We start from the raw sequence: 12,532 nt of genomic DNA, 5'->3' as shown, positions 1-12,532 counted from the left end.
TTCTATTTCTTTTTATTTCTTTTTAAAAAATCTTCCTCTCCTTCTTAAAATGTTGTTCTCCAACGTGTCACTTTCTCTCTCTGTTTAACACGCACACTGCCACCCAACTCAACACATACAGTGTGTGTGAGATCATCGGTCAGGCAGACGGCGGTCTGTCAGTGCTGAGGACCTTCAGGCTGCTGAGGGTCATTAAGCTGGTGAGGTTCATGCCTGCGCTGAGGCGGCAGCTGGTTGTGCTGATGAAGACTATGGACAACGTGGCCACTTTCTGTATGCTGCTTATGCTCTTCATCTTCATCTTCAGGTAACAGAGGGGCACGGGGGCGTGTATCTATGCGGAGTATAGTTCTGAACAGAAACCAGTAAGACACAGAGAGGGCAGGGAAGTGTCAACAACAATTGTGAAGAAGGAGAACGTGTGTACGTGCCTGTATTTCCTGTATGTGCAATGTGCAGTACTGTCTAAACACAGGTTGTTTTGTTGCCGCTCCAACCCTTTGAATATACAAAAATAAGCACTGATAGAATATCAGCAGATTAATTAAAATATAGTAGTTGATCGTGGTGGAGGCAGACATAGCCACAGGCCACAGTTTGTGCAAAATAATAGGATTAATTTACAATTATTGGAGTTCCACCTCATTTTTTGCCAAATTCTATCTCAGCTGTTTCAAGGCTTTTCTCTTTGACCTGCCTCCTTCTCCAGGATTACTTCTGTTGTGAAAGTTATAAGCACCTTAAGTAGTTTGTCTGTCTGTCAGCATTATATTTGATTACATTAAACTTTTGAATTTCATCTAAATTAGATGGATAGCCCTCGGGCCAAAGAACAATAATAACAGAAAAACATAACTAATAAACTGTCAGCTCAAATTCTAACGGCGTATTGATTTAAATTGAATATGAATATCTTTAGTTTTGACTGTAAAGATGGTTTGCAAGGCAACATCAGCTTTGCATGAGTTCAGTAAAGACTCATACAATCATTCCATAATGTCAACTGTGAAATCTAAGTAACAGAATCCTAATATTTCGTAATGCTTGCATCTTAACGTGCATGTGTGTTTGTGTGAATGCGTACCTGCAACCAGCTCCCTTACCCCTGCAGCACAGCAGTAAGACGGATGGCATCAGAGGTTTTAGCCAGCTAATGCTACTGAGCAGGCCTCTACACCTAGCCACTGTAGCTTTTAGTGAGCAGTAAAGTACCACTCGGCTAAGACATAAACTTTTAAAACCTCTCATGAACCCCTAAAGAACGCAGCGATGAATGAGTTGTCTGGGTTTCACAGTCTTGTGGCTACAGCAAACAGATGGGCGCAGGTAGAAGAAAGGGAGCGGGAGGGAGAGAAATAGGGAAAGACAGAAAAGTAAAGCTTGGAATGAAACGGAAATAGAAGATTGTAATGGTCTTACAATATGTACAGTATGTGCTTATACCATATGTGTCATTTAAATCTATGTGTGCGCTTGTAAGGGGACATGTTTGTTCATTAGTGCTCTATAGCTTTTGATCATCTCTAAATGTATACTATTTCTGTTACTTTGTCTATTTTAAACCCTATCCCATAATTCCTCACATTGTCTGCAGATGTCATTTAAGTATGTCGTGGAGCCCATGGCATACTTCACTTCTTCATGCCCTTGTTCTATGACAGCATGTGTGGCTGAATTACTGGACAAATCCCCTCTTGTGTTGCAGCATTCTGGGGATGCATATCTTTGGTTGTAAGTTCAGTCTGAAGACAGAGGCAGGAGACACAGTGCCTGACAGGAAGAACTTTGACTCTCTGCTCTGGGCCATTGTCACCGTCTTTCAGGTTAAACACACACACACACACACACGCTTTTTTTGATTAAGTGTGCTGTCAAATGGGTTCTTATTTTTTCTACCTCTATTGACATTTGGGTGTGTATGTACTGTATATTATAAAAATGTTTCATATCATCAATTCATCATATATTTTATTATATTTTCTGTAGATTCTGACTCAGGAGGACTGGAACATGGTGCTGTACAATGGGATGGCATCCACCTCGCCCTGTGCTGCTCTCTACTTTGTAGCTCTTATGACATTTGGAAACTATGTGCTCTTCAATTTACTGGTTGCCATCTTGGTTGAGGGTTTCCAAGCTGAGGTAAGACATCCTAATTTAGGGCATTGGACAGTATTCACTTTGCAAAAGACTCAACAAAATGTGATATTGGAAAAGCTATGTAATCATGTCATGTAGTTAGTTTTTTATTTTTGCTATAAGCTGAGAATGTGACACAATCAGTCATATATTAACTAGTGCACATAAACTCTATATATGTATATATATGTATATATATATATATATATATATGAGGAATACGATGGGTTGAAATTGAACCTCAGTGTTTTAGAGCCAGATTTGATGAGTGAAAATATACCAACTGGGCTTGGGAGAAAATTGCCCCTTAGATAGTTTGGTAAGTAGGAGAGGACGAATGATTGGTGGTTACTATTTAAATTAGCTTGTGATTGGTCATTATTTCTACACTTTCTGCTCCTTACTCTTCCATCATGTGTCCTCTTCCTTGCTGTGTTTCCCTCCTTTCCCCCCCTGTGTCTCTCTTTCTCTCTCACCCGTTCATTTTCTCCCTCTTTCCCCAATACAGGGTGATGCAAACCGCTCGTACTCGGACGATGACAGGTCTTCCTGTAATTTTGAGGAGAATGATAAGCAGAAAGACTCTCTGCATCTCTCAGGTATTAAAATGCCTTTTGGAGCTTTATTGTTAAATAAAGATAGATTTTTCTTCTCACCACTGAAATCATTTTAAATACAATTGAACTTCACCTCTTTTATTTTTCCCATACAAACACGCTGGCTTTTGTCTACCTTTCAGCAGAATTGTAAACTGTTCCCAGAATTGTTTCACATCTTTGCCTACTTCAGTCTGACTGGTAAAAGGGGTACCATCATAAACGCATTTTAAGACCTCCAGCCATTCAGCACTCCAGAAAGCTGCTGTTTCATTGTGCCTTGGGCATTAAAACCACTGCCTGTTGTCATATTTCTGCAGCAAACATTTCTAACCATCTTTTTCCTGAAATATAAACTGTACCAGCTTTAAATAATGCATGCCAGATGTCACGTCTCCTTCCTCCCCCCTCCATTCTTCACCCTGTAGGCATAACAAAAGTCAACTCACCAGGAATCAGCAAAAGCATTATGCAGTATAGAATAGCATTCAGCAGCACATTAGGGAGGCCTCTGAGGATGTCTGATCACAGTACTCCTGAACCCAAATGGGCCTTATTAAATGTCAGCTTACCTGGAAAAAAATCATCATTTGGAAAGTTGATCGTAGCTGGAGAGCTATTCCACTAAAATATATGTTAGAGAGCGGACAAACCACTGGCAGATATTCCACTCTTTCATCATTATGAGCTCCTCTCTAGCTCCTCTAAGGTGATTTAGTGTAAATTAAACCTTCCTCTGCCTCTCTCAGCTGGCCATAACATTGTTTTAGGACTTTTATGTTGTAACGTGATGGAGTGTTCCAGGTTATGTTTGCATGGCAGCACCAGAAGGTGGGAAGGACTTATTTAATTCTTTCTTTTTTTCTTGAACTGTTTTCCCCGCTCTCCTCCTCCCTTTTTTTATCACCACGTGTCCCTCTCCTTCTTCTCTCCACCCCCTCTTTCTTACAGACCCAAAGATCTCTACACTAACCCCAAATGGGCACCTGGACTTGTCCGCTCTGCCCCATGGTCTGTTTCCAGGAGAGAGGTTGACCTTTGCTCTCGGCTCCAGGAAGAACAGTGTTATTTCTCTTGGTAGGGCCAATTTGGAGCAGAGGGCAATGGTAAGTGAAAAAGGACTGTTGGAAAAAAAAATGGACAATTCATAAATATAAGTAATTTTGTAGGTAATATCTTTGATAAGGACAATCCCTTGCTGCAACAATGTTATTATGCTATTTGTTATAATGAGATGTGTGTGGTCATTGGATTGGTTCTGTTTATTGTTGTTTGTAATCCGGACTGCCAGAGCCGCTCTAGGCAGAGTGTGGCTCAGGATTACAGTACAGGGCATGGAACAAACCTCTCCCTCTCTTTCTCAGTATCCAGGTCGAAGTTATCACAACTGGGGTCACTCACTGCCTACCCAGCCTCAGGCCTTGTGGGCCCGGCGTTCCAGCTGGAACAGCCTGGGAGGATGCCGCCCCTGCTCCTCCTCGTCTCCCTCCGCTAGTCCAGCCTTCACCCCCACCTCTGCAAGGCCCTTCTATGGCTACGGTCTGGGGGCTCTTGGCGGAGTAGTCGGAGGAAGCCTTCGTATCCGGGGTCCCCGTGCCTCTTCATCACCGCGCCGCCACTTCCATCATGTCCACCAGGATGAGGAGGAGTCTCTCCTCTCTCCTCCTGCTGTTGCTCCAAACTCTCTTCACCTTCCTCATCCTGTGCTACCGGGACACTTTGTACCCAGGAGGGACCGCAGAGCTCTATCACTAGAACTGCCCCACTTGCTGCAGGTCCCAGGACCTCCGCTCCCTCCACTGCTGCCACACCTCCCGCTGCCCCCCATGACGCTCCATGCTCACCACAGGAAGAAGAGCTTCTCCGGGGGGATGGTCATCGGTGGTGGTAGTGGTGGTGGTGGTGGTGGTGGTGGTGGTGGCGGTGGGCTCGACAGTCTGGGTGTCTTAGGAGGGGTACACCAAGACTGTAATGGGAAGACTCCTCTGTCTCAGCTTCTCCAGCTCCCTCCTAGACACCACACTGAGCAGGCTGCAGGGGCGAACCCCCAGAGTCAGCTGATGGCCGACGTCTTCCCGCAGGTTAACACACGCAGCAAGGACCGGGAGGACCTAGATGATGACATTGAATATGTAAGTTACCGTTTAGTGCGTGTGGGAGGGAATTAAACGGTAATAGCATTAGGAAAAGCCTGGTGAGTAAGAGGAGTACGACTTTCCTTTGGTACACCAATTACACAGACTCAGATAAGCATCCTTGAGATGGTACGTAACAGTGTCTAAAAAGAACAAAGAACCACAATCTAAGCTTGTGATTCCCAATAACCGAACCTTTAGCTTTTTTTGTTAAAGTACAAGATGTTACACATGCAGTAATCTCCCGCTCTCTTGTGTAGGATTTTCAAGTAGTTTGTATAAAGCCTGCACTCCCTATCACCTGGGCCTCGTGGGAGTCCCATTGTTTTCATTGTAAACAAGTCTGTGTATGAGAGAAACAAGGTTAATTAGAAAGGACTATTTAGACAGCGGGGGAGAGAGCTATACAGATGGTAATGTTGGAGGATGCTCCGAGCTGTTGCTATAGAAGTGTTTCACTTTTGTAAATAATTTAAATAGAGAGTCTAAACAGGCGATTATATTGTGCATGGTGTGTGTGTGTGCATGCCATGATGTGTGTTATGTGTGTTGCAGAGCTTGTGCTTCCGCATCCAGAAGATGTTAGAAGCATACAAACCAGACTGGTGTGAGAGCAGAGAGGACTGGTCTGTCTTCCTATTCTCCCCACAGAACAAGTGAGTCACTTTTACCCCTCGCACCGCTTTTTCTTTTTCACTTTTAATCAAATCTGTTGTGTACAGTGCATTCAGGGATTGTCTGCATCAAAATTGTGTTGTCTTAAAATGTGGGCTGTTTTGTAGCCAAAACCTCTCATACAAACATTATCGGCTGGCCACAGGACGTGTCTCATCAAAACAATATCAAGGATGGGTGGGCAGATTCCGTTCTTCACCTCATCAATAGGAAGGACGGGTTGCCAAGCTTCCACAGAGAAGGACTACATTAGAGTATTGATCGCCACCGTGTTGATATTTTCTTCCCTCTTCACTCCTGTTGGAGAGCAAGAAACAGGCCTCAGGGGATGAATTTAATAAAATGTATTAAATTCTACATTAACTTGTAGTGATGTTGTGTTGCAAGCTGCAGTTTGAATGGAAACAGTTGAGTTTGAACTAAAAGGCATTTAAATGTCCCCGTGCTTGTTCCAAAATACAATCCCTCTCCTATTGGGTTCATTTTATTTATTTTCATCCGTTCCAATAAACACTGCAGCAAAGATATTTAATTGCGTTTTGGCAGTGCACATGCTAAGGTTTGACATGCACATTCACTGTTTATATGTCCCATCTCTTTCTGTGTTTCTCTCTTATCTCTCTATTCTGTCCTCCCAACAGAGCATTGTACTCAGGAGTATGGTGCTTCTGAGAGTGTCGTTAATGTAATTTGTTTTAAATTAGGAGCGATGTAAACAGGGGATGAATGAGGCTGTTTACTCACCAAGATGTAAGGGAGCTCCCATGCACTGTCAGGGGACTTGGCTCCCATTCTGATTAAATGGAAGAAGTCTTTAACTTTTGTGCGATTTATTGCCCCCCCCCCCCCCCCCCCCCCATTTTGCCAGCCTCTTTTTTGGCTCAATAGCAACTGCAATGCTTCTCTTTTTGCTTCCTACCTTCCTTTATTCATCTTCAACTCATTCTTCCTCTCTTGTCCTCTTCTCTCCTCACCTGCTACTCCAGATTCAGACAGATATGCCAGTCCATCATAGCCCATAAGCTGTTTGATTATGTGGTGTTGGCCTTCATCTTCTCCAACTGCATTACAGTAGCTCTGGAGAGGCCCAAGATACTACAGGGCAGCTTGGTAAGTTCCTCTGAAATATATTTCTTTGCATGTGTCCCTAGAAGCTCCTGTCTGTAAGCCTTTTTGTGATAGCTTCATGTATTCTCCAAAGACAAATTTTATTTTATTATCTTAAAGGTGTAGTAGGTAAGATTTTACTACCCCTTATTGTCCCATCGCTTCTTTCTGTCTAACTCTCTCTCTCCTTCCTCACGTTTGGTCCAGGAAAGAGTCTTTCTCACCATCTCCAACTACATCTTTACTGCCATCTTTGTGAGCGAGATGACACTCAAGGTAACATTTTGCAACCCGTCTCTATTAACACCAATTAGTCCTGTGTGTAGTTTGTGTGCAGAAGCATCTTTTTTGTTTGTCCTCCTCCCATGTCTCCCTGTTTGTCTCTATCGCTCTCTTGCTGAATTGACTTCGCCTCAGTGCTCCCACAGCCCAACCCCTCCCTTACCCTTCTTTCTTGGCAATTCCCATGTTCCTTTGGAGAGTAGAGCAATTAAGCAAAGTCATTAATTAGTGGCTAGTCTTCTTTTTTGGATGCAGTCCATCTCCACCACTCCCCCACACTCTCTCCTTCTTCCTGTCCTCGCCGATGTTGACTGCTTCTTTTTAAGTTTGTGTTTCCACTTCCTTATAAGTCCCTCTGTTCTCATCTGTTTTTTTACTCAGACTCCCAATCCTTCCCCACCCTTCCTTACTTTTATTTTATCTCCCTCCCTCCCTTTGCCACTGTCTCTGTACTCTCTGCGAAAGACTTTGGCACAAGTGGGCCATCAATTATGCACTCCCACAATCAATTATTAACCAATCACAGCCCGTCAAGGAGCCGCAGGCTTGTCAGCCCCCTGGCCGAGCCGTACATGCCTCCCTCTGTGTCTCTGTCTGTCTGAGCCTCGCGTATCTTCATAATGTGTGTTGGTTGTTTGTGTAGCATTAATCACTCCATAGGACACCACCCCTGAGTCTAGCGCTGAAGATGCAGCCACATAAAAAGCACAGCAGGGTTGAGGAATTGGTCAGCATGTTGAAGAACCTTTTTGTCTTTTTTTCATGAGGCAGCTTTAGACACAATGTAGCTCTCTCTAAAGAAAACGGATCTAATGATTGTAGTTATATGACAAAGCAATGCTATTTCCCAAACTATTTCTGAATATAAAGCATTAGATTATACAAAAATTCAGATCTACAGTAAGATGTTTGCCAGGCACTGATCTTTCAACCACCTTGATGTGTTTGCACGCTAACCCCCACTGTCCCTCTGAAGCTTTACCAGACACTTGGCAAACAGCTTCAAATGTCAGTCGCACATTTTTGATGCTCCCACTGCTGCTTCGAAAAACACTAAATCCAGCTGTGTGCATTTGTATTACAATGCCTGTATAACATCCCTCCCTCACTCTTGAAGTCACAGAGGACCATGATAATGTCAAATGGTTTCACAATAATGTTTTTGCGAGCAAAGTCAAAGGCGTTGTGACATTCACAGTATATCACTGCACCAATGGATATTACATTTTCGCTCTTTACAGCGGTGCCAGGTGTGTTAGTGTGTCGCTTGCAAGTGTGTGTGTGTGTATCTTATTATTAAATATAGGTGCTATTTTGCTGGATGTGTTCTGTATTGTTTTTTCAAATTTTCTGTCAATGTGTGTGTGTGTGTGTGTGTGCACGTGCACATATTATGTGTGGCAGATAAAGTCCATGTCTGCTCTGGACACTCTCTTGGCATGTGTGTATGTACGTCTGTGCGTGTGTGTGTGAGTTTGAGTGTATAAGATATTTTGTTTGTGTCGACAGCCTTTTGTCCTCCAGCTGCTGATGACTTTTCATGTCTGTATCACCTCTCTCATCCTCTTGTTCTTTTAGTTTCACCTTGTTTTTTTTGTGATACACACTTGGCGGTTTATTTTACAGAGCTGGTCCAGAAACAGAAAGTCCATGTCCTAAGGGGCTGCTTCACCAAATTGTCTCTCTCCAGGTGGTTTCCATGGGGCTGTATGTGGGTGAACAGGCTTACCTGCGGAGCAGCTGGAACATTCTGGATGGCTTCCTGGTTTTTGTGTCTTTGATTGACATTGTTGTGTCCATGGCGGGTGGGGCCAAGATCCTGGGTGTACTTAGAGTACTCCGGCTGCTCAGAACATTGCGTCCCCTCAGGTATGGATAAAGTCATAATTTTGAAGTAAATTGCATGTGCTGATTTTCATGTTGTGTTGGGCAGATCTGTGCCTTATTTGTGGTTTTATCTTTTCAAGTAAAAACAATACAAGTGAAGTTATTAACAATCTCAACAGCGGACAGAAAATGGAAAATATGGATTTAATTTAATTAGACTTATTATCTTATTTTGCTCTCTCCCCTCTACAGGGTGATTAGCAGAGCTCCAGGTCTGAAGCTGGTGGTGGAGACCCTCATCACCTCCCTCAAACCCATTGGCAACATTGTTCTCATCTGTTGTGCGTTCTTCATCATCTTTGGCATTCTTGGGGTGCAGGTAGGAAAAAGAGAAGAGCTGTTTTGATGAGACATGCTGCATGCATACGTCATTTAATACAGGATATTGTGTGCTGTGGTTTCTTGCCCATTACTATGATTTTTTAGAAATGTAATTCTCTCCCTCCCTTTCCCTGGCACACATGCATGTCTTGTCTAAAGTAAATCTCATTGTCTTCCTACTTCTTTCATCACTGCAAAACATTTTCAGCTGGTGGGATCTTTGACCAGCTCATTATTTTACTCAAGAGCACCCTTTCATCTCATCAGAGGAGCCTGCAATGGCTTATTTCTCTCTTTTATATATAAGTAGTCAGACAGAATCAAAAGCTTGGTCTCTTCTTCTACTGACAGCTGTTTAAAGGCAAGTTCTTCTACTGCTTCGGCCTTGACATCAAAAACATCACCAACAAGTCTGACTGTCTGCAAGCCAACTACAAGTGGGTCCACCATAAGTACAACTTTGACAACCTGGGACAGGTCAGTGTGACATGTGTGTTATTTGCACATCTGGTGTGCATCATGTTTGTTTTAGGAATGTGTAACAGGACATTCCTTTTTGATCAGTTTTCCTTTCTGTTTTCTACCTGCTGTTGTCCAGGCTCTGATGTCCCTGTTCGTACTCGCCTCCAAGGACGGCTGGGTAAACATCATGTATCACGGCCTGGATGCTGTGTCTGTGGACCAACAGGTACCCAGGCAAATAAGCTGAACAACATTTCTTTCATGAGAAAAATACTTTAGGCAATCTTTAATCTGGCAAAATCTTTTTCTCCTTCCCTCTTATCTCTGTTTCTTACCTCCTTCTTTCACATCATTACATATCAAATCACACCATGAACAAACACACCACTTCAACCTCAGCCGGTGACCAACAACAACCCGTGGATGCTGCTGTATTTCATCTCCTTCCTCCTCATCGTCAGCTTCTTTGTCCTCAACATGTTTGTTGGCGTGGTGGTGGAGAACTTCCACAAGTGCCGCCAGCACCAGGAAGTGGAGGAGGCCAAAAGGCGCGAGGAGAAGCGTCAGCGGCGCATGGAAAAGAAGAGGAGAAGTAAGAGAGATGAATGACAGGAGAGGGATAGCAAAGAAGGCATCGAAGGAGAATGGAAGAGGCCAAAAGCTGAAAGAGGAAAAGAAAAAAACAGAGGCACATGAGCAGTTGGCAGAGGAGGCAGGAATATAGTGAAACAAGGATAAAAAGGAGGGGCACAGTGAGAAAGAAGATGCAGGAATAGATTTGTAGAGACACAATGGGTACTATCAGATGAAAAAAATATGACAAACATTAAAAAAACAAACAGATACGTATAACGGCTTGAATAGCTCACTCTACCCCTGTTGGTACTTTGACACATCACAAGAATCACTTTCTATTAGCATGTAGAGCTGTGATCAAGACTGATGAAAATGTGTGATGTCTAGAGAAAGAGAGATGGAAATTAAGACAGACAGGTAATAATAAACACACAAACAGCAAGTATTATAATTGCTAATGTCCTCTGCAGTTTCAGAGTTATTTTCCTATTGATAGTGATTCCAGATTGATCAAAGCTCTTACATGTTGAGCTTCTAAGCGCTCAGTGTGGAGCAGGTCTTCCCTGGAAAAATCCTCTGCTACACAGAAGATGAAGAAGTTGTACATTTCAAGTCGGAACAGGAACAGTTTGTTTGGATTTGGCTTGAATAGAAGTTCTGATTGTACTTGCCTGAAGGTTTGAATGATCACTGTAGATCGTGAGAAGTGTTTTATATCTCTGCAGGGCAATGTAATACTTTCTTTAACGCATCAGATACAAATACAAATTGAATGTGTTTTAAAGGCTTCATTGATATATTTTTCTACCAACAGAAGCGCAGAAGCTGCCCTACTTTGCCAGCTATGGCAGCATACGCCTGATGATCCACACACTGTGCACAAATCACTACCTGGACCTCATCATCACCTTCATCATCTGCATCAACGTCATCACCATGTCCTTAGAGCACTACAATCAACCTCATGTAAGCAAAGCTGCAAAGATGTGTATTTAGTGGCTGTGGATGCAAGTTAGGTAATACATGATGGGAGGCATCTTGCATTGTTGCATTTCTGTTAGTAATTACTGTTTTGTGCTAACAAGCTCTGACTTTCCCTAAAGCGCCTGCTCCACAAAATGTGGACAAAAACAGACAGGATCCTACAAGCTCCATCTCAGAAGGAAGACCTTGTGTTGGGTTTTTTACGCAGAGTATTAATGTCTGTCAAATATTTATGGCTGTTTTCCTACACCAGACTACAGCTCCTAAAGCTTTCCCTTCCCCAAATAGCAGCATCTTAAAAGGACACACTGATACCACTGACTGGTCAGCCACCATGAAACTGTATCCAGGCTCTGGAGCGTGTGTTGCGAGTAGTTGCGGTCCGTACAAAGGAGCTGTGATTGCGCTGCTGATTTGATGCGGGCTGCTGTCAGAGTGCTGTTAGCTGTACAGTACATGTATCTGTCCATTGAATGGAAGTTCAAAAGCCTGATAGCGCTTGTTTTTTTGTTTGTTTTTTGCGAGGGAGAGGAAACGTGATTATGCTTGAGATAAGATGCCCGTTTGACCTTTTAAAATGGAGCACGCTTTCTTAAACTGACCGAGCATCAGATAAATATCACAGGTCTTGGCTGTATTTGTCAGCATGCTTGTCTTGACATTTGGCAGCTTCCCACTTGTTAGAAGCTACATCTCTATTTATGAAAGGAGAAAGCAGCCAAGCTGGATGATCTCCGGTCTCTGCAGTAGCAGGAAGCTGCACTGGATGTTTAAGACAATGAAAACATGCTTGCCTTTGGAATATTTGAATACTCTGGAAATACATTTCAGCTTAAAAATGTATGTTAGTTTGTGGACGTTTGTGGTGCTATGAATGGAAGATGCTCTATTTTTGCCCCTGGCATGTTTGACTTTACTCTACAAACAATGGGAACAATTCCAATTCTACAGTTTCCTCCTGCTGATGATACTACATCCTATTACCCCCCACCCCCCACCCCCACACAGACAGACAAACACATCTTTTTTACTCTCTCTTTCCAGTCTCTGGATCTCGCCCTGAAGTACTGCAACTATTTCTTCACCTCTACGTTTGTGCTGGAATCAATACTCAAACTCACCGCATTCGGCTTTCGCCGCTTCTTCAAAGAGAGGTACAGTGTGTGTTTATACTGTGTGTGAGAGTGTTTACTTTTCTGTCTGCATGTAAATGTGTCTTTGTGGTTATTTGTAGCACTGTGCACACATGTATAACTGTCACTAGCCCATCCACAGTGGGATTTGTCAATCTGCTGTCCAGAGGTCTGTATGATGATGATGAATGATGATTGACAATCATCATTTTTCATCAGCTTTTTTTTATTGCAG

General features: G+C 43.1%; 1 protein-coding gene across 1 annotated transcript in view; it reads left to right on the top strand.

Annotated features, from left to right (window-relative positions):
• cacna1ia (calcium voltage-gated channel subunit alpha1 Ia) overlaps positions 1–12,532 on the top strand; it is a gene marked incomplete at its 5' end in the record, with an annotated part of 102,931 nt that overhangs the window by 65,216 nt on the left and 25,183 nt on the right. Inside the window, 16 exons of the mRNA XM_079177189.1 lie at positions 122–307; positions 1,706–1,823; positions 1,987–2,142; positions 2,648–2,738; positions 3,687–3,841; positions 4,100–4,867; positions 5,426–5,526; positions 6,532–6,655; positions 6,860–6,928; positions 8,625–8,803; positions 9,014–9,140; positions 9,494–9,619; positions 9,741–9,830; positions 10,004–10,196; positions 10,995–11,146; positions 12,209–12,318. Coding sequence (XP_079033315.1) covers positions 122–307; positions 1,706–1,823; positions 1,987–2,142; positions 2,648–2,738; positions 3,687–3,841; positions 4,100–4,867; positions 5,426–5,526; positions 6,532–6,655; positions 6,860–6,928; positions 8,625–8,803; positions 9,014–9,140; positions 9,494–9,619; positions 9,741–9,830; positions 10,004–10,196; positions 10,995–11,146; positions 12,209–12,318 — 2,745 coding nt within the window. The remainder of the gene's footprint in view (positions 1–121; positions 308–1,705; positions 1,824–1,986; positions 2,143–2,647; positions 2,739–3,686; positions 3,842–4,099; positions 4,868–5,425; positions 5,527–6,531; positions 6,656–6,859; positions 6,929–8,624; positions 8,804–9,013; positions 9,141–9,493; positions 9,620–9,740; positions 9,831–10,003; positions 10,197–10,994; positions 11,147–12,208; positions 12,319–12,532) is intronic.

The sequence above is a fragment of the Pholis gunnellus genome, assembly GCF_910591455.1.
Source record: "Pholis gunnellus genome assembly, chromosome: 17".
In the NCBI taxonomy this organism is placed as follows: Eukaryota; Metazoa; Chordata; class Actinopteri; order Perciformes; family Pholidae; genus Pholis; species Pholis gunnellus.
The sequence above is the reverse complement of the archived record's forward strand: the minus strand, read 5'-3'. Positions and strand labels throughout refer to the sequence as shown.